This window comes from Aegilops tauschii, chromosome 1 (genome assembly GCF_002575655.3).
Source record: "Aegilops tauschii subsp. strangulata cultivar AL8/78 chromosome 1, Aet v6.0, whole genome shotgun sequence".
NCBI classification, from domain to species: Eukaryota; Viridiplantae; Streptophyta; class Magnoliopsida; order Poales; family Poaceae; genus Aegilops; species Aegilops tauschii.
In genome coordinates, this window is record NC_053035.3 from 356,886,717 (window position 1) to 356,913,284 (window position 26,568).

General features: G+C 47.9%; 1 protein-coding gene and 2 pseudogenes across 1 annotated transcript; all 3 read right to left on the reverse strand.

Moving 5' to 3' along the window:
* Positions 1-5,207: 5,207 nt before the first annotated feature.
* LOC141022137 (cytochrome P450 734A6-like) lies at positions 5,208-11,238 on the reverse strand. The gene is made up of 2 exons (XM_073498169.1): positions 10,507-11,238; positions 5,208-5,292 (listed from the first exon to the last, which is right to left on the reverse strand). The coding sequence occupies exon 1, from the start codon at positions 11,004-11,006 to the stop codon at positions 10,539-10,541; it is 468 nt and encodes a 155-aa protein (XP_073354270.1). The 5' UTR covers positions 11,007-11,238; the 3' UTR covers positions 5,208-5,292; positions 10,507-10,538.
* Positions 11,239-11,438: 200 nt separating this feature from the next.
* Positions 11,439-14,262, reverse strand: LOC109774056 (cytochrome P450 734A1-like; annotated as a pseudogene).
* A 1,539-nt stretch (positions 14,263-15,801) lies between these two features.
* LOC109774054 (cytochrome P450 CYP72A616-like) lies at positions 15,802-24,766 on the reverse strand (annotated as a pseudogene).
* Between the last annotated feature and the right edge of the window lie 1,802 nt (positions 24,767-26,568).

Here is a 26,568-nt window from a genome sequence, read left to right on the forward strand (position 1 = left end):
CAAGGAAAAGAATACGCTCAACACCGAAAACTTGAATTGGATCCACCGGAAAAGGAAATGAGACGAACAATGATTAACTAGGCGAGAATTCACCGGTTGAGGACAACTGAGGAAAGACTGAAGATACTCCACACGAATGAAATTGATGCTCGAAAGAGACTCAGGCTCCGGGAATAAGAGGGTGGGAGGGCGGGGAATAAAGGCAACTTGGAAGGTAGAACCGACGAATAACTTGAGGAGAAAACACCGGTTGAAAGAATGCAAAGGCTTCGCACGAGTAGGATGGATACTCGATTACGGACTCCGGCTCCGAGCAGAAAAGGGGTGGGTGGGTGGGAAAAGAAGACAACTGAGGGCAGAGAAACAACTTCGCTGAGAGAGAACTGAGGATTGAACTTGCAAAAACAAAGAGGTCGAATCGACTTGACGAGAAAATGCACCGGATGAAAAGAGGGGACAACGAACGAAAAAACTAACCGCGTGATCCTAAGGAAAGTTTGAAGGGGAAGAGGAGTAATTCAGAACAACTACGTCAAGATTCCTCACCAGAGCGACGAAGGGCTGAGGAGTAAAAAGAATTCCTACTCTCCGATATAACTAGACTCCGAAAATTTTTCTTCTAGACTCAACAACGACCAAACTACACGATCAATCAAGGGGGATCCTATGGTCAGTCGAGGCTCTGATACCAACTTGTCATGCCCAATATGCGACCCTATTCGAGAGGAACTCGAAGGTCCCACCAAGGATAGACCCGCATATTGAAACGCTTTTGCAAGGTGGATATCATTACATCAACATTACATAATAGAGGGGGAAACATACAAAAGGCACAAATGCCCCAAGAATACATCAATACATCATACATAAGATCAACATCCGACTATGTATGAAACACAAACAGAAACTCAAACGACATCCACCCTGCTAGCCCAGGCTGCCGACCTGGAGCCTATCCCCTGATCGAAGAAGAAGCAGAAGAAGAACTCCAAAACAAGTAACATCGCTCTCGCGTCATGACCATCGCAAAACCTGTACCTACAACTGGTGTTGTAGTAATCTGTGAGCCACGAGGACTCAGCAATCCCATTACCATGGGTATCAAGACTAGCAAAGCTTAATGGGTAAGGAAGGGGTTAAGTGGTGAGGTTGCAGCAGCGACTAAGCAAGTATGGTGGCTAACCTACGCAAATAAGAGCGAGAAGAGGAGCAACGGAACGGTCATGAAGCTAGCAATGATCAAGAAGTGATCCTGAACTCCTACTTACGTCAAACATAACCCAGAAACCGTGTTCACTTCCCGGACTCCGCCGAAAAGAGACCATCACGGTTACACACGCGGTTGATGCGTTTTATTTAAGTCAAGTGTCAAGTTCTCTTCAACCGGACATTAACAAATTCCCATCTGCCACATAATCGCGGGCACGACTTTCAAAAGATAATACCCTGCAGGGGTGTCCCAACTTAGCCCATTATAAGCTCTCACGGTCAACGAAGGATATTCCTTCTCCCGGGAAGACCCGATCAGTCTCGGAATCCCGGTTTACAAGACATTTCGACAATGGTAAAACAAGACCAGCAAAGCCGCCTGATGTGTCGACAATCCCGATAGGAGTCGCACGTATCTCGTTCTCAGGACACACCGGATAAGCTAAGTGTACAGGTACCGACGTAACCCAAGTTGCCAAGGGATGGTCCCGCACGGTGCTCTAGTTTTGGACCAACACTCCGAGGAGCACTGGCCCGGGGGGTAAAATAAAGATGACCCTCGGGAGCGCGACTCCCAAGGAAAAAAGGCTAGGTGAGGCAAATGTAAAACCAAGGTTGGGCCTTGCTGGAGGAGTTTTATTCAAAGCGAACTGTCAAGGGGTTCCCATAACACCCAACCGCGTTAGGAACGCAAAATCAAGGAACATAACACCGGTATGACGGAAACTAGGGCGGCAAGAGTGGAACAAAACACCAGGCATAAGGCCGAGCCTTCCACCCTTTACCAAATATATAGATGCATTAATTAAATAAGAGATATTGTGATATCCCAACATAAACATAATCCAACATGGAGCAATCTTCATCTTCACCTGCAACTAGCAGCGCTATAAGAGGGGCTGAGCAAAGCGGTAACATAGCCAAACAACGGTTTGCTAGGAAGGGGGACAAGGTTAGAGGTTCATGGCAATTTGGGAGGCTTGAAGAGCAAGTGATAGGTAGCGCAGCATAGCGATAGAACGAAGCAACTAGCATAGCAATGATAGTAGTGAGATCCAGGATAACGGTCATCTTGCCTGAAATCCCGCTAGGAAGAAGAACGTGTCCATGAAAAAGATGAAGCCACGAAAAACGAATGAATCCTCACGATCGCAACGAAACAGGAACTAACGAGAAGGAGCACAACCGGAAAGAAGCAAACAACACGATAAACACTCAACACATGAACAAGGCATGATGCTCAACCAAGTATGATGCATGACAAGGCTACATGAAGCTACTCATGGTAGAAGATGATGCATACAAGAACAACACATCAAAGCAAGTTTAAATGAGGCCGGAAACAACATATGACAATTCCGGTAAGTCCTCATATGCAAATTTCGAAATTGGTCCAGATCTGAATAAACCTTATGTTCAAGTTGTTAAACAGCAATTTAAGATGCACCATGATGATCTACACGAAATTCTAGTCAAGTTACATATAAAGATCATTTAGTTCGGAGCTACGGCCTAGAAGATATGAGCAAAACAAGTTAAACATGGCATTGATGCAAAATGCATTCAAACATCGTGCAAACCTCTCAAAATATGGATGCAACATGATAATATGATACTACATGCAAAACTAAGGAAGTTTCATATAGAGCATGCTCAAAACGGAGCAACGGTGCAACACATACACTCCAAACAAGATATAGCAACAATCTGTCCAAAACAGCAACTAGGCATTTTGCAAGCATCAAAACAACAAGCTACAACACCCCAACATAATAACAAAAGGCATGGACGTGAAGTACAGGTAAATTGTTACAAAACATGAACACTGAGCTATCTCCAGAAATCAATAGAACATGCTCAAAAGGACATGGCAAAATTGCAAATAATAACAGTTTCACAGAATTAGCAGAAATTACTGGACAAGACAGAAATAACATCAGGTTGCAATGTTTAGAGCAAGAAAACAACATGCTACAGGAATACATCATGGCAAATGAAAGCATGGCATGATTCTACTCAAGGCATGGAACAAAAGTCCCTTACTGAACATGAGCTAAAAAGGCACACAAGATAAGATGGCACCCATGTAAACATAGCAAGTGACATGACCGATTTAGACTTGGTGAAAATAACAGCTCATGGCAGAAACAACGATAAGTAGACATGTTGGTGAGCTTGAACCACTCACCACAGAGCATTTCATGGCATGTGAATTCAACCAACAGCAAGATGGCATAATTATGAAGCTAATAATGGCAAGATCAAGTTCATAGGGTGCATGGATCACTAGCAAAACACATGTCAAAACTGAACTTCATGTTAACAGGCTGACAGCAACATTATTTAGCAAGTTTGGAGCAAGATTACAGCAAGCTACGGCAGGATATAAATGCAAAACAAGGCATGGATGGATTCATCATAACATTTATAACAAAACATCCTTAGTGAACATCTCCAGATTATGCATAGAACTCATGGTGACAGCAGGTTTACATGGCAACAAAATATAACAGACTCAGACTGAAAAGACTAAGCCACAGAAATCAGGAACATCATGGAGGCTACTTTGCATGCTTTTGCTAGTCACCACATAGATCACAAAAATACAATACAAGCACCTCTGTAAAGATGGCATGATTTAGTTCAAAACTCATGTAGAGATCATGCTCATAGGATGCACACACAAAATGCAATGAAAACGACAAATCACCAAGTTATAACAGTTTCAGCAGGTTAACATCATATAGCACTCTTGCAACGATGATTAGGGCATCAATATGGACTCAAACAGGCATGGCATAATGGAACAAAGTGAAAAGCACCTCATGATTAACATTTTGATATATTATGCATGCAAAATGGAGCGGTATGAAAGAAATTACAGCAGGTCAAAGATAGCACCAGAATGCAAAATTACGGGGACTGCAGAATTTTACCCTTGCGAAAAGAGGGACGGGGCGGAGCGGGACGAAGGGATCCGGGGGCGCGGGAGGTTGTTTGGTTGCCGGGGCTGGTGGATCTCATCCACCTTCACGGATCTGGGCTGCGGCGGGCCGCGGCGGCGGGGGAGGTGCAGGGGCGATGTGGCGGCGCGCGATTCGCTGGGGGCGGCGGCTGGACGTGTCCGGCCGTCGGCGGACATGTCCGGCGGTGCGGAGGGAGGTGGAGCTAGGGTTAGGATAGGATTTGATCCGAAAATTCAGGGGAGGAGGTGTTTATATAGGTAGAGGGAGCTAGGAGAGTCCAAATGAGGTGCGGTTTTCGCCCACACGATCGTGATCGAACGACCGAGAGAATGGAGGGGGTTTAGATGGGCTAGGTGGGCTGTGGTGAAGGGAGGCTAGGCTGCAAAGAGAGAGGGGTTTCGGGCTACGCGGTTAACCGTTGGGGCATCAAACGACCTCCAAATGGAACGAAATTTGACGGGCGGTCTACCGATGATATACCAAGGCCACTCGGCAAATCTCGGCCCATTCCGAGAACGTTTTTTTTCTCCCGCTCATGAAACAAGGTCTGAGAGGGGCGACGGGCGCGTGTGGGAGTGTCGGATCGCGAAACGGACAACACGGAAAAGGTACGGATGCAAGTTTTGAAAACATGAGGATGTAATGCAGATGATGACATGGCAAAATGCAACACACAAACAAATGACATGGCAATGACGACGAATAAACAGAAGACACCTGGCGCATCGGATCCGGGGCGTTACAGCACAGTCGGCGCAAGTCCTGCATATTTCCCTTCTGTTGCTCGTCGTCAAAGTCGGAGCTGTCGGTTGCTTGCGCGTGTGGCCATCCATTGGCATGTGTCGTCGTGGATTCTGTTCCATGTCGGTGGCCAGGTTGGCCGGTGGTGCCCATGTCGTCTGGGTTGTGTTGTATCGGTTTTAGCCCGGTTTTCCATCAATTAACCGGGCGATTCTCTTCTTCTTAATTAATGGGAATGGCAAATCTTTTGCCTCGTTTCAAAAAAAGTTTGGAATTCTTTACTTGCGTCAATCTCAAACTCAGTGTGGGTTCCTTCTTGGACTTCCCATTTATCCAGCATGGATGAGGCGATTGCTGACATTTCTGGTATCCAGCCCTACAAAGAATCCAGAATGAGTTTAGTGGTAAGCAATATTTTGCTAACGACATTATCTAGAACACAACTGTTGATCAGATCAATAACATGTTACTAGAAAAAATCAATATAGATTATCTAAAAATAAATGAAGGACCAGCGAGGACACCAGAGATCATGAATACTCCAGTAGCTTCTGCCAGCAACAATTTGTGCATGAAATAATTACTAATGCAAATGGTTGCATTTAAGTTACAATGTTATCAATCAATATACAACCATTACATATACGTTAAGCAATTCTGATAAATTACATTCCAAATATTAATTGACACATTGATGGAAGTCAAATCAAAGTTAGCTGAAAGAATGTCACTTTCAGAAAAGAATTGCTTGAAATAAGTGTGCATGCGGCCTCTTCACTAATAACACCAAAATCAAACCAGTGAAAAAAGCAACAGTTCTGTGAAGGGTTTAATGATATCCTGATTTCATTGAAAATGGATTTGAAAAATTACCGCAGAATGCTAAAGGGCTCTGGGCAAAGATTTGGATCTTTTCATTGGCCCTATGAGAAGACTTCCCAATTGTAGAATAGCATTCAGTATAAAGGTTCCAACGCAACCAATATTTTAGCAAGACATCTACATCTGAGGATCTTGTTTCTTGTTTACTCTTTATAGTTTTCTGTTAGGGCATCTCCAATGGCAACCCGCAAATTTCCTCCATCCAACCGTAGCCTAGATGCTGGAGGACGCCATCCAACAGTAGCCGCATACATTTCAAACTCTTTTTCAACAAACCGGATGAAATTCTTGCAAACACGGCTGGATTTCATATAAACGTGACGGATTTCATAGAAAAGACGGCGGATTTTCATTACATTTAGAACAAAAAAAGACCCGCCCCTAAACCTATCCTACGGCGGCGGCGCCCGGCGTCCAAGCCCGTGTCTTTCTCCATCCGTCGTCTCCATGATCACCGGGTGAAAGAACATGCGGTGCCCCCATGTTTGGTTTTGGTAATTGATGACAATCTCTATGGACTAATGGTTGCCTTGAGTTATATTTGAAGGATTTGTCCATAGGCATTTCTTGAAGTCCATGTGTTGGTTTCAAGGAGTTTATGTGGTGACCAAGGTGTTATTAAGGAATTATCCAAAGATATGTGAGAGTTGAACTTATTGCAAGCATGTCTTGGAGAAGAAGATTGTGTGATCATTCATGTATATCTTCAAGACATCATCCAAATGAAGAGAGTTGAAAAGATTCATGGTTGATCAAGACTAAGTCAAGAGTGAATCAACTTGACCAACTCACAAAGCGTAGAAGATGTACCGAGAGGGATCAAGCGATCCCATGGTGTGGTAAGCATTGTCAATTACGCTTTGGGTACTAACCCATGATCTTCGTGAGAGTTCTTTGTGGGGTTAGGTTGCGGTGTGCAAGTTCAAGTGAAGCATCATGAAGAGATCAAATGCTTGAAGCTTGTCATCCATTGTGGGGACAATGGACTTGTGAAGATGTTGCGGTGTGTAAGTTCAAGTGAAGCATCATGAAGAGATCAAATGCTTGAAGCTTGCCGTCCATTGTGGTGACAATGGACTTGTGAAGATGTGCGGAAGAGTGGCTCACTCATAGTGGAGTATGGGGGAGCAATCAACTAGTCTTCATCGAGCCAACGCAACCAAGAAAGGTGGTCCAACTTGAGGGAGTCAAGATCGTCATCATCTAGCTCAAGTGGACCATGTGCAAGGCAAAGGTTTGCTCTTGATAGGTTTTCTATTTTACCGGTCTCATGATGGTAGTTGGGAGACCGGGTTATAGGATCGATTGTCGTACTATCAAGGGGGGCTCTCGATGAGTAGCTTGATCGTATCGTTCATAGAGAGCTCAAACCATTGCATCCTTGCATCATCTTTATTGGTTCTTGTTTGGTTCTTCTCTTTGTGAGTTTTGGAGCTTATGGTCATCTTGATGACAAGCTCGAGTTCATCGAAAACGGAGTTCACTCGCATCTTCTATGATGTTTTCGATGTTGGAGGTTATGCCGGTTCTTCTCGGTTGGAGGTTTCACTCCTCTATTTGTTCGCATACCTCCCCGGTTCTTCTCGCTGTTTTGATGCTACTCGTCGTCCTGTTTCCAACAAGCTTGAGTTTGCTCAATTCGGAGCTCATTTGCAGAAGTTATGGCAGTTTTGGTTTCCCGTGGAGTATACTTGTTTTTGTGGTAGTGGCTTTAGGATGGCGCCGGCGGTAGTACCGCGGTACCCAGCGGTAGTACCGCGGTACCCAGCGGTAGTACCACTTAGGAGTCATAGGCGGCAGTACCGCTCCGCAGCGGTTGTACCGCCGGTGGGTCCTCAGCAGTAGTACCGCTGCGGTACCAGGCCCCTACCGCGTCGACTCGAGGGGTCATTTTTCGTGTCGGATTGTGCGGTACTTCGCAGCGACAATAGAGCGGCAGTGCCGCTCATGAGCGGTAGTACCGCCCTACCACCATGGCAGTACCGCTCGAGTCCGTATCTCTCCTGCCCTCCTAACTCCACGGTAGTACCGCTCGGGGGAGCGGTAGTACCACTGTTCTCGGCGCTAGTACCGCTGCCTTATGCGGTAGTACCGCCCTCTGCGGGGCTGTTTTGGGGGGTAACGGTTGGATTTTCCCCCTCCTATAAAAGGGGGTCTTCTTCCCCAATGAACCTTATCTCTTGAGCTCGTGTTCTTCCCCCATTGTTGACCTTCTTCGAGCTTGCTAACTCTCAATCCCTCCATGGATTCTTGCTAGTTTTTGAGGGAAAAGAGAGAGGAGATCTAGATCCACATTTTCACCAATCACTTTCTCCTCTATGTGAGGGGAACCCCTTGGATCTAGATCTTGAAGTTCTTGGTGTTCTCCTTCTTGTTCTTCCTCTCAATTTCCTCCCTAGCATTAGTTGCTTCGGTGGGATTTGAGAGAGAAGGACTTGGGCACTCCGTGTGCCCTTGCCATTGCATTTGGTGCATCGGTTTGAGTTCTCCACGGTGATACGTGGAAGTTACAAGTTGAGAAGCTTATTACTCTTGGGTGCTTGGTACCCTTGAGCTTGTTCCTCTTGGGTGCTTGGGCGCCCTAGACGGTTGGTGGTGTTCGGAGCTCAATCATTGTGGTGTAAAGCTCCGGGCAAGCGTCGGGGTCTCCAATTAGGTTGTGGAGATCGCCCCGAGCAATTTGACGGGTTCCGGTGACCGCCCCCAAGGGTTGCCAAAGTGTACGGGTTCGGTGACCGCCCCCAAGGGTTGCCATTTGTTCGGGTTCGGTGACCGTCCTCAAGGGTCCCTTAGTGGAATCACGGCATCTTGCATTGTGCGAGGGCGTGAGGAGATTACGGTGGCCCTAGTGGCTTCTTGGGGAGCATTGTGCCTCCACACCGCTCCAAACGGAGATTAGCATCCGCAAGGGTGTGAACTTCGGGATACATCGTCGTCTCCGCGTGCCTCGGTTATCTCTTACCCGAGCCCTTTACTTATGCACTTTACTTTGTGATAGCCATATTGTTTCTTGTCATATATCTTGCTATCACCTAAGTAGTTTTTCTTGCTTAGCATAAGTTGTTGGTGCACATAGGTGAGCCTAGTTGTTGTAGGTTTTGTGCTTGACAAATTAACCGCTAGGTTTATTCCGCATTTGTTCAAGCCTCAACCATAATTATTTTAAAGCGCCTATTCACCCCCCCTCTAGGCGTCCTTGATCTTTCAACCGGCGATAAGACCCGTGAAGTGAAGGTGCGGTCTCCGCCGAGGAAGAGTAGAACACGGGAGACAGATCGGCCCACATGGGACACCAGGCCCTGCTGCCTCCATGGCCTACTCATCCTTGGAGGAGTCTGCGACCTGTCCGTCGCCGGTGGACGTGAGGTCCACGATGAAAATGGTGGCGCTGGCGCTGTCCCACCGAGCTGCTTGATAGTTCATCGGCGGCGTGTAGGATGCGCAGCCGGCGTTGTTCTCCTCCACGGTCTCCTGGAGCTGCGACTTGGCGGCGGCCTCTTCCTGGCGAGCGGTGGCTTGAGCGCGGACGACATCGTAGATGGCACGCTGCTCCGCGATGAAGTTGGGGTTCGCCGTGGCCATGGCCGCCATGGCCTCCTCGCCCGCGCGCTCACCGTAGATCTGGCCCTCTGCTAGTCGTTGCTGCTCCAAGAGGAACAGGTTGTGCCTCTGTTCCTCCTGGGCCCGCTGGAACGCCGACAAAGGCGCCGGCACAGGTTACACCTCCGCCATGGCGGCGTTGTACTGCGCCTGCGCCTGCTCCATGGTGAAGTTGGTGTGCACAACAGGCGCGGGAGCCGGGGCGGTGTCGTCGAAGCCTGTCTCCAGCGTGGTCTCGTCCTCGTCGTCGCAGACCTCGGGCGAGCTGGCCGGCAAGCCGGCCTCGATCCGCCTGGCACGGTGGCTCTGCCAGGCGGCGGCAAGAGCGGCCACGGCGTGCTTCATCTCTGTGTAAAGGCTCTCCCACAGAGCTTCGCCGCCTGCCGTCATGGCGGATGCAGTGCAAGGGAGGAGGATCGGGAGCGGCTTGTGTTGTGGTGTGGAGTTAGCCGGGTGTGGCCGCCATTAAATAGCGGATTCCGGTGAGGCGAGGCGTCCGGGTGCGTTAGTGCGCGGCGCGGATTGGGTTTCTCGGCCAGTGGGCCTGCTTAATGGTGGCATACGGACGGACAGGGCATTGAATGGGCGTGGTAGAAATTTGTCCTGTCCCCTCCAGTCACGCGTCTCCGGCATTGTACAGACGCAGACATCGGAGACGGGTCGCTGGCGGCGCCCTCGGCCGGTGCGCCGCTTCGATGATGGAGGCATTGAGAGGTCGCGTCGCCCTGAGCCGCCTTCAATATGGAGCGGCGCGCTCTACAGCGGCATAAATGCGGGCAACTGGCATCGGGCAAGAACGCGCGCGGGAGGGAGGAGGAGTTTGGGTGGATCTGGGCGGTCAGAAACGGACATGGGATCGGTTCGGACTCCCGCGAAGTCCCACGTTTTTCTCCGGATTGCGCGAGAAAAGGATTGGGCAAGAAAACGCGTCCAGACCGCGCCGCAGACCGATATAACCGATATAGACATGTGTTAGATGGGTTTCATGGTCCGGACGGACGGGGAAGGGAGATGCGTAGGTTGCTAGTACCATTTAGTACGTAGTATGATTTACAAGCAAAATCGCCAATTTTATGTTTCAATTCGAATTCAGGAAACGCCTCCTCACCTTGACCCTCTCCATGTTGAAGGCGGGCGAGATCACACGGCGGTGGTGCGCCCACTTCTTCCGGTGAGCCCCACCAGCCCCTCGCCGATGAGCTGCCGAGCGAGCGGGTTTCTGCTGCCGCCGTTGCCGGCCTCATCGAAGGTCCCCGTGGAGTCGTTCAGCGCGGCCTTGGCGACTTCCGGGCTGGAGAACACCAGCCGCGGCCGGGGCCCTGACCAGAACACGAACGGCCGGCCGTACCGCGCCGCCCACTCGCGGTAGTGCGGCGTGGCGCGGCCGACGATGGCGTGGTGGAAGGAGGCGAGCGGCTTGGACTGGGCCGCGGCGAGGAGGGCGCCGTAGTCGGCCACGTTTCCGGTGATCAGGCTGCGCGGAGGCCCCCGGATGCCCTGCCGGCGCAGGCGGCGCTCCAGGCGGTGCGGGACCCACACGAGGGCGCGGAGCACGTACGCGAGCGCGGAGAGTAGGCCGGCTAGCAGGAGGCTAGCGACGGCGCCCATTGTTTACTGCTTGGCGATTCCTGGAAATTTGGAATGGGGTTGGGCTCCGAGCCCCTGATGGAGAAGAAGTAAAACCAATGTTGACTCCGTCGGAGCCATCGCCGGCCATTGTTCCGGCTCGTTTCATTCGCGGAGCTGTCTTCTGAATATTTCTTTAGTGCAGAGGGCTGACGGCCGGAGCAAACCCCCAGTGCTCAGCCCACTCCCTGCTGTGGCTGTCCGGAAGCATATGGACTTGTATTGGTAAACTGATCATCTTCAGAACTGCTTCTGCTCCTTCAGAACTGGGATTGCTCATACTTCTTTTCACAACTGGACGGACGATTAGGTGTCACAACTTCACCATAATTTTTTAATCGACGAACAACTTGAACTGATTTAGGTAGGAGTACAAAACTAGGTGATACAAAAGATGCAGACGAATATGACTGATTTACTGTCGCAAAGCATATACGTACTTTCTATAAAAACTTCGGACAAGTTGTCAACAGAGATACAGGAGATAGGAGACATCACATTCACATATACCTTGCTGTCACACCTCCCAATTCCATATACAGCACCACACAAGGCTCAGATCCTGTGGACAAGAAGTTGAGCACCATACTGGGGTTGGAGGGTCATCACCTTCATCGACGCATGAACATAGGACGGTGAGACATCAAACGCAAACCGCTGGAGGACCATTGCAAGCGCCAGCTTTGCCTCAACCATCGCAAGATTCTGCCCAACACAGATGGCAGGGCCAATCCCAAAGGGAAGTACGCGCCGAGGTGGTAGCTCTTGCCATCTGCAAACCTCAATGGATCGAACTCGTCCGCATTAGCTCCCCATATGTCGACATCATGGTGAATGTCAATAATAGGCAGATTGAGCTGCGTGCCTGCAGGGATGTCGAGTTTGCCCAGCTTCACATCCCTAGTGACTGTCCTGTTGATGAACAGAGCTGGAGGATACAGCCTGAGGGTCTCCTTCAACACCATATTTACCTGATATCATGCCAACATCACCAGAATGTTACTCACTAAGTCCCGATAAGGAGATCATCAAGAATATAAAAGGCTGTAGGATTCATTCAAGTAAATGGGCTCACAATTTTGAGACTGCTAAGGTTTTCCGCATTTGGGTGCTTGTGTTTGCCACACACTTGATAGACTTCGCCATGGGCTTTGTCTTGCCATTCTTTATGCAATGCCAGCAGAAGTGTTGCCCATGTCAACAAATTTGCAGTTGTTTCTTTACCGGCGAAGTAAAATGTCTTGCACTCATCAATGATCTCTTCGATTCCCATTTTGAACTCATTGTCAGTTTTGCTGGCTGATAGCATCAAGCCAAGCAAATTTTTGGAGTCCTCACACTTCCTTCCATTGATCTCAATCAATTTCCGCAGAGAACTTCGGATTTCCTGGTTTAGGCTATGCCTTCTTCGGTTCTTCTTTGTCGGTACAAACCTAACAAATAAAGAGGTCATATTATTTTTTTTCGTCCACTACGAAGTTTGATTGAAGAACATAAATGGCTACAGAGAGAAGCAGACTTTTTTATGATTTAAAAGTGAAGGAATAACTAGGAGAACGAGAAACTAATTGTGATAGAGGAAATCGTGACCCAAATCGAGTCTATGAGTTGATCGCACCTGAATCCAGGAAAGTAGAAGGTTCTCATTGCAAGGAGGGCTAGTTTTATCTGTTCTTCTTGCAATTGAAAAACTCGCTTTCCTTCCTCGTAGCTACTTCCAAATGCCACACGAGAAATAACATCAGAACTGAAAGTTTGGAATTCTTTACTTGCGTCAATCTCAAACTCAGTGTGGGTTCCTCCTTGGACTTCCCATTTATCCAGCATGGATGAGGCGATTGCTGACATTTCTGGTATCCAGCCCTAGAAAGAATCCAGAATGAGTTTAGTGGTAAACGATATTTTATTAATGGCGTTATCTAGAACACACCTGTTGATCACATCAATAACATGTTACTAGAAACAAGAAACAAGAAACATAGGTTGTCCAAAAATAAATGAAGGACCAAAGACGCCATAGATCATGAACTACTCCAGTAGCTTCTGCCAACGACAATTTGTGCATGAAATAACTACTAGTGCAAATGGTTTAATTTCAGTTACAAAGTTACCGATCAATATACAACCACTTACATATATGTAAACAAATTCAGATAAATTCCATTCCAAACATTAGACACATTGATGGAAGTCAAATGATAGCAGAAAGAATGTCAATTTTCAGAAAGGAATTGCGGCCTCTTCACTGATAACACCAAATTCATACCATTAAAAAGATCAATAGTTCTGTAAAGGGTTAAATGATACCCTGATTTCACTGAAAATGAATTTGGGAAATTATTGCAGAATGGTAAAGGGCTCTGGGCAAAGATTTGGATCTTTTCATTGGCCCTATGAGAAGAGTTCCCAATTGTGGAATAGCATTGAGAAGATCAAGCTTGTCTTGCTCGGCGACAGCGTTCAACATGAAATTTCAGCTTAGCATGCATGTTGCTTTGCGACGATATGCTGTTTATCTATCCGTCTAATAAATAGTTCACTGAAAAAGATTAAGTGCTGAAATCGCTAATCAGGTTGCTACCATTTAGTATGATTTACAAGCGAAATTGCCAATTTGTATGCTTCAATTCGAATTCAGAAAACGCCTCCTCACCTTGACCCTCTCCATGTTGAAGGCGGGCGAGATAACGCGGCGGTGGTGCGCCCACTTCTCCCCGGTGAGCCCCACCAGCCCCTCGCCGATGAGCTGCCGAGCGAGCGGGTTGCTGCCGCCGCCGTTGCCAGCCTTATCGAAGGTCCCCGTGGAGTCGTTGAGCGCGGCCTTGGCGACTTCCGGGCTGGAGAACACCAGCCACGACCGGGGCCCGAACCAGAACACAAACGGCCGGCCGTACCGCGCCGCCCACTCGCGGTAGTGCGGCGCGACGCGGCCGACGATGGCGTGGTGGAAGGAGGCGAGCGGCCTGGACTGGGCGGCGGCGACAAGGGCGCCGTAGTCGGCCCCGTTTCCGGAGATGAGGCTGCGCGGAGGGCCCCGGATGCCCTGCCGGCGCAGGCGGCGCTCCAGGCGGTGCGGGGCCCACACGAGGGCGCGGAGCACGCGGAGCACGTACGCGAGCGCGGCGAGTAGCACGGCTAGGAGGATGGCGGCAGGGCTGCCCATTGTTTGCTGCTCGGCGATTCCTGGAATGGGGTTTGGCTCCGAGCCTCTGGCAGAGAAGAAGGTTGACACCGAGTCTCCGACGAAGCCGGCCACTATTTCTGCTCGTTTTATTTATAGCCTACTAATGCTAAAAATCTTAAATTTAATTGGTTTGAGGATGAAAATTTTACTTTATAAGCACGGCAACTTGTTGACAAAATAAATTAACTGAGACAGGTTTATCATGTTTGCCAACCAAACTTTCATCTTCGGTAAACATAAATTGCCATAAAAATTAATTTATTGTCATGTTGTGGGCTTTGGCTCATAAGTAGTACTCCCTCCGTCTCAAAATAAGTGTCTCAACTTTGTACTGCTCTAGTACAAATTTGTATTAAGTTCAAGACACTTATTTTGGGACGGAGTGAGTATAAGATAATACTCATTTGTTAATCTCTAAGGCCTATTTAGGTGCATGACAAATGGTGTAAAGTTTAGTATACCATATTGGTGGAGTGAGAGCGAGACCCCTTTTATAAAAACTGCTCTCTACATGACATTTGAGCTTGGAAAGAAAAGTTGTACATGCGCGCTCCTGCTCCGCTGACACCCGCCTCACCTCGACGCGGGCTGGAATGGGCTGAGCCTTATTTTTGCCACTCCCTTATGCATAACCGTAGCCGTTATCTACTGTTTCCCTCTCTATGCTGCTTCCGGTGATCCCTGGTCGAGAGAGTAGGTGCCTCCGGAACCCTGCCGACTGCTCCTGATCTGTCCTCCCCTCCATCCTCCTCTGCTTCACCTGTATCGACACCATGATCGACGACGCCGCCGACAAGAAGAAGGCCACAGACTCTGAGGCTGCTGTTGCTGCCGCCGCGTTGGCCTAGCCAACCAGAGGGTATGATTTGTTCATCCCTCATTTACTCTTTCATGTGCTAACTGTATATGTTGTGTTCATAGATGTTTTGATTTTATGCATTGTACGTGCTCACATGCTTAGTTATCGGTATGAATTGCATACTGTGATTACCGTGCTTACTGTTTGCTCGTGTATTAGATTAATCAATAAAGTGCTAATATTTCCAACACCAACTTCAGATTTGTAATGAAGTCCTTTATTTATTTGTGGAATTTCCTCATGAGTCCTGAGTATATTTTTCCAAAGCGGAGGGCTGTTGCACAAATCTAGAAGCACATGAGAAGCATTGTTCTATGGACTTGTATTGCTAATCTGATCATCTTCAGAATTGCTCTTGTCCTGCTCCTGCTTCCCCTCCGCTTGTAAAAACTGGTATGACTCGTAGAGTACTTCTTTTCGACAACTGGACGGACCATTATGTGTAACAACTTAATCATAATTTTTGAATCAACGAACAACTTGAACTGATGTAGGAAGAAAACTACTCCCTCCGTCCCATAATACAAAAACGTTTTCTAGTGCCAAAAACAACCTTATATTATGGGACAGAGGGAGTAGGTGATACAAAAAGTCTAGAGGAATATGATGATTTACTGCCGCAAAGCATATACTTTCTATACACACTTTCTGACCTTCAGGGCAAACTTCAGACAAGTTGGCAACCTCCTCTTACAAGTTGCTCAAAATCCACATGGATACAGGAGACCGGAGACGGAACATTCACATATACCTTGCTGTCACACCTCCCGATTCCAGATACAGCGCCATGGAAGGCTTAGATCTTGTGGACAAGAACCTGAGCACCGTACTGGGGTTGGAGGGTCATCGCCATCATCGGCGCATGAACATAGGACGGCGAGACATCAAACGCAAAGCCCCGGAGGACCATTGCAAGCGCCAGCTTTGCCTCAACCATCGTGCGATTCTGGCCAACACAGATGGCAGGGCCAATCCCAAAGGGGAAGTACGCGCCGAGGTGATAGCTCTTGCCATCTGCAAACCGTGATGGATCAAACTCCTCCGCATTAGCTCCCCAAATGTTGACATCATGGTGCATCTCAATAATAGGCATATTGAGCTGTGTGCCCGCAGGGATGTCGAGTTTGCCTAGCTTCACATCCCTAGTGAATGTCCTGTTGACGAACAGAGCTGGAGGGTATAGCCTGAGGGTCTCCTTCAACACCATATTTACCTGATATCATGCCAACATCACCAAAGTGTTACTCGCTATGTCCTGATAAGGAGATATCAACAACAATATAAAAAGTTGTACTATTTGTTCAAATTAATAGGGCTCACAATTTTGAGACTGCTCAAGGTTTCCGCATTTGGGTGCTTGTTCTTGCCACACACTTGCAGGACTTCGGCTCGGGCCTTGTGTTGCCATTCTTTATACAATGCCAGCAGAAGTGTTGCCCATGTCAATAAATTTGCAGTTGTTTCTTTACCGGCAAAGTAAAATGTTTTGCACTCATCAATGATCTCTTCGATTCCCATTTTAAACTCCTTGTCAGTTTTGCTGGCTGATAGCATCAAGCCAAGCAAATTTTTGGAATCTTCACACTTCTTTCGATTGATCTCAATCAATCTGCGCAAAGAATTTCGGATTTCCTTGTTTAGGCTATGCCTTCTTTGTTTCTTCTTTGTCGGCACAAACCTAAGAGCAAAAAAGGTCACAATATTTTTCCCACAACTGTAGCATTTTTTTTAAGAGCAAGAGTAACAAAGTGGGGCAAACATTTTTTCCAACGTAAAAATGAAGAAACATGTAGTAGGAACTAGTATATGTTTACTGATAGAGAATAAGTGGTGACCCAAAGTGTATGAGTCAATCATACCTGAATCCAGGAAAGTAGAAGGTTCTCATTGCAAGGAGGGCAAGTTGTACCTGTTCATCTTGCAATTGAAAAATTCGCTTTCCTTCCTCGTAGCTACTTCCAAATGCTATACAAAAAATGACATCCGCACTCAAAGTGTGGAATTCTTCCGGGGACTGCCCGATTCTGCGAGAGCACGCACCGTCACTTATGATGTATGGTGTTTACTGTGCTGAGCTCACGTTTTTTGAGTCTCCATATGAGCGAGAGCTTACTGATGAGTCACCGAACATGACTACGGGGATTGTTAAGGTCGCCAGAGGGGAGGTCTCTGAGACGCAGATCGTGCAGAGGCTTCGGGAGCTTGTCCCTGGGGACTTCCAGTGGGACCTCGTCAGTCTCGATGATAAGATGTTCAGAATTGAGTTTCCTTCGGTTGAGGACCTGCAGAGGTTGCTGAGTTTTGGGATGTGTAATGTACCGGGAACTGATGGCATCCTTGAGTTCCACGAATGGAAGCTGGTGGAGCCTCAGGGTGCGCCGCTTACTCAGGCGTGGTTGCGTTTTTCCGGGGCCCCATCCAAGCCTTTGCAGGATGCTCGCGTTGTGGCCAGCTTGGGCATTTTGATTGGGAAGCCTGAGCGAGTGGATATGGCGTTCACCAGAGCTCATGGGATTGCTCGGGTTTTGGTTAGTATTCTGAACGTTGAGTATGTGCCGGAAGTGGTTAAGTGGGCTTACCAAGGCAGGATCTATGATTTGGTTATTGAGTTTGAGGATGAGAGCCTTTTGGTTGCGGCGACTCACGGGTCCGATGTGGATATGCACGAGGGTGACGGCAGCGCAGGAGCGAGGGAGCCGCCGGTCCAGGAGTCTGGACGACAGATGTCCAAGGGACCGGGGCCCGACACTGCGATGACCGAGAAGGGAGCGGAGCCACCCTCCTCGCTGCCTGTGACATCACTGAGATTTGGGTCTTTTGAGCCCGCTTCTGCACCCCCGAGGCTCTGGAGTGATCGGGTCGAGTCCGACGAGGCTTTTGAGCTTGCGTTGCCTGCTTTGGGGTTTGAGGATACTGTCTGTTCTCTGCCTGTGGTTACTGAGGTGTCGTCGATCTCGGGCAGCGGAGGGGTAGAGGTGAGTCAGCAGGTGGCCACTCTCTCTCCTGCTCAGCACGGTGTCCATTCTCAGGGCGTGACGCCAGTGGTCGTGGATGGGTTGTCGGGAGGGACCCCGGGGCAGGCGGCCTCCGGTCGCTCTTCTCCGGCTGAGGTAGGGGACTCGGGGCAGGTGGCTCCCGTGTCCCTTTCTGCATTGGGAGGGGATCTGAGGCAGGTGGCCATGGATACATCCTCTCCCGTCGCCTGCTCCTCTATGCTGGTGGCGTCGGTGCCTTTGGGGGGGGGCTCGGGGCAGGTGGCCTCGGGGCCTCTTTCTCCTAAGGCGCCCATGCTGGTGGCTTCTGCGGTCCTGGGGGGGGGGGGGGGTTAGGGCAGGCGGCCCTGGCACTCCCGTCCCCCTGTTCGCCACCGGTGCAGTCCCGTGGGGAGAGCCAGTCCGTCCAGACGGACCGGCCTGGCGGTTGGGGTGGGGCAGGAGGCCCTACTCCGACCATGATTTCTCGGGAGGAGGTGATTGCGTTCGGTGGGATACCGGATCCGATGTCTGAGGGACGACGGGTGAGTGCCCGTCTCCAGACACAGCCGGAAGTGGACGACATTCAGCAGCGATGTGCCATGAGGGTGGCTAAGCTTCAAGATGCTGCTATCTCTACTGGTATGTCCGTCAACATATCTAACTCTTTATTGCATTTTTCTAATGAGGAGATTATAAATAATGCAAACCAATTGGGAGTTTCTCTCGGGGCTACAGATAGTGAGATTTCTAGTTCGGTGAATGATTTGTTAGATTTGGAGGCGGAGCGTGCCTTAGAAACTATTCGTAATCTTGCAGCGGTTAAACCCATGAATGACAATGAAATTGATGCATTAGGGGTTAGCGTGCTCAACAATATGTGTGTGGATTTAGCACCATCCAATCATGAGTCAGAGGACGATGATATGCCCATAGAGAATGCAGTTGTTTGTTCCGCTGAGCCCGGTTATGAGGATCGGGAGTCAGGACCTAGCAAACCCAAGCGTAAGTGGAAACGAAAAATGTACCCCGATTCTGCAGTTCGTAGGAGTGCTAGGATTCGGACTACTAAAAAATTTCATGATGAGTGATGAAAGGAATCTTTTGGAATAGCAGAGGTCTGAAAGACTTGGCTAAAAGAAGGTTTCTTGCTGAGGCATCTCTGGAGCATCGTTTAGATTTTATTGCTCTATCGGAAACTGGTAGAGATAACTTTGCGCCCCAGTTCCTTTCCTCTCTTGCGGGTGGTGTTGATTTTGATTGGCATTGCCTCCCTCCGCGAGGAAGATCGGGTGGTATCTTGCTGGGTGTGAGATGCGATTCGCTTGAAGTCCGGAGTGTAGTCATGGGCGACTTCGCGGTTAAGTTTCGAGTCAGGTCTAAGGTTGATGGTTTCAACTGGGCGTTGGTGGCGGTTTATGGTGCCGCACAGCCCGAGCTTAAACCGGATTTTTTAGCGGATCTTGTTCGGATTTGTGGGTCCGAGCAGCTTCCAATCTTAGTTGGGGGAGATTTCAACATCATTAGGAGGAGAGAGGAGAAGAATAATGATAACTTTGACGGCAGATGGTCGTTCATGTTCAATACTATTATTGAAAGCCTGGATCTGAGGGAGATACAGCTTTCTGGTAGAAAGTTCACCTAGGCTAACTCTTTGCCCAACCCGACGTACGAAAAGCTTGATCGTGTTCTTGCGAGTGTGGAGTGGGAACAGAAGTTCCCGCTTGTGACCGTTCAAGCTCTTTCCCGGGGTTTTTCCGATCACACACCCCTGTTCGTTGACTCAGGGGAGCCGCACCACGTGGGAAATAAAAACACCTTTTCTTTTGAGATGGCCTGGTTCGAACGCGAAGGGTTCCTCGACCTGATCGCTCGGGAATGGGCGAAGGGTGTAGGAGGTAGGACCGCGGTCGAGCGTTGGCAAAATAAGATTAGGAGTTTGAGAAGCTTCTTACGGGGTTGGGCTAAGCACCTTAGTGGGGTATATAAGATTGAGAAGGACAGGCTTCTCTCTCTTATACAGAATCTGGACGTCAAGGCCGAATCCACGATTTTGATGCCTGCTGAGCTCCAGGTTAAAACTGAAGCAGAGAAGAGGTTGAAAGAACTTCTCCGTGAAGAAGAATTGAAGTGGGCTTTGCGGGCTAAGGTTCGCAAAGTGGTCCAAGGGGACGCAAGTACTCAATTCTTTCATCTGATTGCTAATGGTAAGCACAAAAAGAAGAGAATATTCCAGCTTGAACAAGATGAGGGCACTATTTTAGGGCAGGATAACCTAAAAACATATATAACCGAATATTATAGGCAGTTATTTGGACCTCCGGAGGATAGTTGTGTATCTCTCGATGAGTCCAGAACTGAGGATGTGCCTCAACTTTCGGCTGCTGAAAATGATATTCTGGTTGCCCCGTTTTCGGAGAAGGAGGTGTTTGATGCTATAGCACAGTTGAAAAATAATAAGGCTCCCGGACCGGATGGATTTCCGGTAGAGTTCTACAAGAAGTGCTGGCATATTATTAAGGGGGATTTGCTACCTATGTTTCAGGATCTGTTCTCTGGATAGCTTCAATTATTTCACTTGAATTTTGGAACTATCACACTGCTTCCTAAGAAGACGGATGCTGTGAGAATTGAGCAGTTCAGGCCGATCTGCCTACTCAATGTTAGTTTTAAAATTTTCACCAAGGTCGGGACTAATAGGCTCACACAGATTGCGCATTCTGTGGTGCAGCACTCCCAAACTGCCTTCATGCCGGACAGGAACATCCTTGAAGGGGTGGTTGTCCTTCATGAAACGCTCCATGAAATCCACTCCAAGAAGTTAGATGGTGTCATTTTTAAGGTGGATTTCGAGAAAGCGTATGATAAGGTTAAATGGCCATTTCTCCAGCAGGCATTGCGTATGAAAGGTTTTGATGAAGCCTGGCGACGCCAGGTTGAATCATTTACGCAAAAAGGGAGTGTGGGAATTAAAGTGAATGATGATATTGGTCATTACTTCCAGACACATAAAGGCCTTAGACAAGGAGATCCGATGTCCCCTATCTTGTTTAACATTGTGGTTGATATGTTAGCCATCTTGATTGGAAGGGCTAAGGAGAATGGTCAAGTGGGTGGCTTGGTACCTCATCTGGTTGACGGAGGTGTATCCATCCTTCAGTACGCTGATGATACAATCATCTTTATGGAGCATGACCTGGCCAAGGCGAGAAATATGAAGCTGGTGTTATGCCTCTTCGAACAATTGACCGGGTTAAAAATTAACTTTCATAAGAGCGAGCTGTTCTGCTTTGGTAGAGCCAAAGACGAACAGGAGGCTTATAGGTAATTGTTTGGGTGCGACTTGGGGGAATTACCTTTCTCTTACCTAGGTATTCCAATCCACCATAGAAAGCTGACCAATAGAGAATGGAAGTGCATCGAAGACCGGTTTGAGAAGAAACTGAGTTGTTGGAAGGGCAAGCTCATGTCATATGGAGGCCGATTAATTCTGATTAATTCGGTGCTCACGAGTATGCCTATGTTTCTCTTATCGTTCTTTCAAGTCCCAGTAGGTGTTAGGAAAAGACTGGACTTTTATCGATCGCGTTTCTTCTGGCAGGGTGATGATCTAAAAAGAAAATACAGACTTGCAAAATGGGATATCATCTGTAGACCAAAAGACCAAGGGGGTCTTGGTATTGAGAATCTTGAAGTTAAGAACAGATGTCTTCTTAGCAAGTGGCTGTGGAAGCTTTCTTTTGAGACTGATGCCATGTGGGCACAAATCCTCCGCAGCAAGTACCTACAGACAAAGTCCTTGTCCCAGGTCACAGTCAGGCCAACTGACTCGCCTTTCTGGAAAGGCCTGATGAAAGTCAAACAATCTTTGTTTAATAGGACAAAGGTTGTCATTGGCAATGGCGCTAGTACACGCTTCTGGGAGGATACTTGGCTCGGCGAGACACCCTTGGCCATTCAATATCCGTCTTTATATCGCATTGTTCAACGACGTGAGGTTTTCGTTGCTACGGTGTTTCAATCCATCCCCCTTAATATTCAGTTCAGACGGTCGTTAGTGGGCAATCGTTGGGAAGATTGGCTCCGTCTAGTTCAGAGACTAATGGATGTCCATCTTTCTCAACAACCCGATGAATTACGCTGGAACTGACTAGGTCTGGAGTATTCACGGTTAAATCAATGTATATTGATGTAATTAATTCGAGCTCCATTCCTACCTCCAAACATGTTTGGACTGTCAAAGTCCCCTTGAAGATAAAAGTGTTTATGTGGTTTGTCCATAAACAGGTTATTTTAACCAAGGATAACTTGATTAAGCGTAATTGGACAGGACCTACGAGGTGTAGCTTCTGTGATCGGGACGAGACGATCAAGCATCTCTTTTTTGATTGCCCGTTTGCTAGAGTACTTTGGCGGACGGTTCACATTGCTTTTAATATTACTCCACCGAATTCTGTCACTACGTTATTTGGGACATGGCTCACTGGGATTGAGCCTGAATTAGCGCGACATATTCGTGTTGGAGTTTGCGCTTTGTTGTGGACTATCTGGACTTGCAGAAATGATTTGGTTTTTAACAGAACATCACGTATTCACTTTTTGCAGGTTATTTTCCGAGCCACGGCCGTGATCCGTTCGTGGTCGCTACTCGGAGGCCAGGGAGCATTTGGTTACTGGATCTATCCGCTGGGAGATGGTAGTTCGGGATATCTTCAACCGGTTTGGATGGCGGTCATGTAATAGGATAGGCAATTAGTTTACCTATCTATCTTTAGCCAGCTGGTTGTGGCGTCTTACTTTGGCTAGTCTGTGTGTCCAGCCTCTGTAGCTCTGTGTGAGCTGTTTTTTTGTTTCTTTTCAGTCGGAGACTTTGGAACCTTGTTGGAACCTTTTTTTTCATTAATAAGATGGCCGTATGCATCACTCTGATGCAGAGGCCGGGGAGATCCCCTTTTCGAAAAAAAACATCAATCTCAAACTCAGCGCGGGTTTCTCCTTGAACTTCCCATTTATCCAGCATGGATGAGGTGATAGCTGATATTTCAGGAATCCAACCCTACGAAAAATCCAGAAATGAATTTAGTGGTAAACTATATCTGATTTAGTGCATTATCTACATCACAATTGTTGATCATATCAACATGTTAGTAGAAAGAATAAACATGGACACCACAGGTTAGCTTCTGCCAGCTTCAAATTCTGAGTGAAATAACTAGTCATGCAGATAGTTTAAGTTCAATAACAAATGTTCCCAATCAATATACAACCATTTGGTGTTTGTTAAACTATTCATTTTTTTTTAGGATCAACTATTCAGATAAATTCAGTACAAATATTCAGACACACTGCTAGAAGTCGAAATCAAAGTTAGCAGAAAGAATGTCATCTTCAGAAAGGAATTGCTTGGAATAAGTGTGTACACGGCCCTCTTCAATAACAGCACCAAGTTCAAACCAATTGAAAAATCGATACTTTCGTAAAGTGTTAATGGATGCCCTGATTCGAAATTTCACAGAAACGTGATGGCACAACATACGCGTGGATCATAGCAACCAAGACTTTAGCAAGGCTTACATATCTCTGAGGATCTTGTTTAGGTAGGTTGAAATCGCTAGGTAGGGAGAGAGGCGTTTTGGAGGCCTTTATTTTTGAAAAATTCAAATTCAAACTTTTATGGTTCAAAAAATTCTAAAAAAATATGCGTGTATGTAAGGATGTAACCCACATGTGTGTAAAAATTCATGATGTATACCTTGAGTTGCGACCTATACAAAAAAAGAAAAATTCATGGCCTGAGAGGATGAATAGTATCATGTGTTAAATAGCCTCAGATTTGTCTTTTTTGCACGGTCTTCATTTCAATGTATTTTGAACTGAAAATTTACACACATGTGTGTTATGCCTTCATGTATATCTATATTTTTTTTCAGAATTTTTTGAAATGTAAAAATATGAATTTCGATGAAATTTCAAATTTGAATTTGGAGGCCTCACTTGAGGCCGAGCTCCAAAAGGGATTTCCGCTAGGTAGTCTGCTACTCTTTCCGTCACATAACACAAGAGCTTTTTTCAGGAACGGAGGGAGTACCATTTAACATGATATATGAAGATAAATCGTCAATGTTTCAGTTCGAATTCAGGAAACGCATCCACACCTTGATTCTCTCCATGTTGAAGGCGGGCGATATCACACGGCGGTGGTGCGCCCACTTCTCCCCGGTGAGCGCCACCAGCCCCTCGCCGAGGAGCTGCCGAGAGAGCGGATTCACGTTGCTCCCGGAACCCTTTCTGAAGGTCCCCGTGGAGTCGGTCAGCACGGCCTTCGCGACCTCCGGGCCGGAGACCACCAGCCGCGGCCGTGGCCCGAACCAGAACACGAACGGGCGGCCGTACTGCAGGGCGCCGTACTCGGCCACCATTCCGGCGCGGCGCGGCCGACGAAGGCGTGGTGGAAGGAGGCGAGTGGCGCGGAATGGGCGGCGATCAGGGCGCGGTACTCGGCCGCGTTGCCGTAGAGCAGGCTGCGCGGGGGCCCCCGGATGCCCTGCCGGCGCAGGCGGCGCTCCAGGCGGTGCGGGACCCACACGAGGGAGCGGAGCAGGTACGCGAGCGCGGCGAGTAGGGCCGCGAGGAGAAGCGCGGCGAGGGCGCCCATTGCTTTACTGCTTGGAGTTTCCCGGGAGAAATTTGATATTTGCCACTCTCGACGCCTGACTGTGCGACCGCCAGGATGGGGCTTCGCGAATTTGCCATCGACCTGATTGTCATTTCGCCTCTTTTACTGATTTTCTTTTTCTTTATCCACTTAGAGCGGATGGCCATCGCTACACGGTGGACTGCTGCCTCAGCTTTGGCTCGCGTGGTCCAGGACTTCTCAAATGGTTGCCTGCGGAGGAAAACAGATGCATGCAGAAGAGACCGTCTCTTCTTTGACAAAAGTTAGACTGTGGCGTTTTAGTTTTGTCTCTGGTTTCCTTGATGTTACATTTTGAGTTAATAAAAATATCTTTTATTGAAAAAGTTTTGTCTTTGCCTTGTTCCTCTTATACAGACCATTGCAAAACTAGATGCATCCCATGCAGTTTTGGAATAAGTGGGAAAGAGAAATAAAAATGTAGAGAAAAAGAGAGAGGTGGGGCCGATGAGGGGGTGCAGCATTGGGTGAGATTATTTATTATTACACATGGTGGTTTCATGACTCTTTATCATCATGGATTGGTTGGGGCTAATGCTTCCTATAGCCTCCATAGCTCATGCCCTTACAAGCTCCGGAAAGAACCATATTGCATGGATATTACATGTAGGCTCCATTTGGAAGTCGCCCAGCTTCGCCAAATCCGGCTACGCGCTGCGTTTCGGCTTCTTGCGAGGAGCTCGATGTGTTCAGGAGACAAGTCCAGCTCCTCGACGGTGTTTAGGGAAGATATCAGGGAAGTTACCGAATGGACCAAGGTGCACAAGAAGGTCGTCATTCCTGGCTTCAACAGCTTCTTCCTTCGCAGTAACGTCAACCAGGTATATGTGAGGTAAGGAATGAGGCTAGAGAGCAGGAGATGTTGGTGCAGGCGCAAGACAAGGCGGCCTCAAGGAGAGGGAGGCGATGGGGTCGCAGAAGACCAGCACGCAAACACGAGAAAGTGATGCGGCGGGGGTGGCGGTGGTGCGGCCGCGGCTGGTGCACCATATTGCCCCTGGATATGTACATGTAGGCCTCGTTTGGAAGTTGCCTAGCTTCGCCAAATCCAGCTCCGCGTCGTGTTCCGGCTTCTCATGGGGAGCTACATGCATTCGCGGGGGGGGGGGGGGGGGGGGGGTTCCAGCTCCTCGACGATTGTTGGGGAATATATAAGGGGAGTTGCCAAATGAACCGTGAAGGAAATATGCCCTAGAGGCAATAATAAAGTTGTTATTTATATTTCCTTATATCATGATAAATGATTATTCATGCTAGAATTGTATTAACCGGAAACTTAGTACATGTGTGAATACATAGACAAACAGAGTGTCCCTAGTATGCCTCTACTAGACTAGCTCGTTAATCAAAGATGGTTAAGTTTCCTAGCCATAGGCATGTGTTGTCATTTGATAAACGGGATCACATCATTAGAGAATGATGTGATGGACAAGACCCATCCGTTAGCTTAGCACTATGATCGTTTAGTTTATTGCTGTTGAAATACTACGTTCCCCAACAGTGGTATCAGAGCCAGGTCTATGCGTAGATGTCATATGCACGAGTAGAACATAAACAGTTGTGGACGATAATAGTCATACTGCTTACCAGCATGTCATACTTTGATTCGGCGGTATTGTTGGATGAAGCGGCCCAGACCGACATTACATGACCGCGTTCATGAGACTGGTTCTACCGACGTGCTTCGCACACATGTGGCTAGTGGATGTCTGTTTCTCCAACTTTAGTTGAATCGAGTGTGACTACGCCCGGTCCTTGTTGAAGGTTAAAACAGCACACTTGACGAAAAATTGTTGTGGTTTTGATGCGTAAGTAAGAACGGTTCTTGCTAGAAG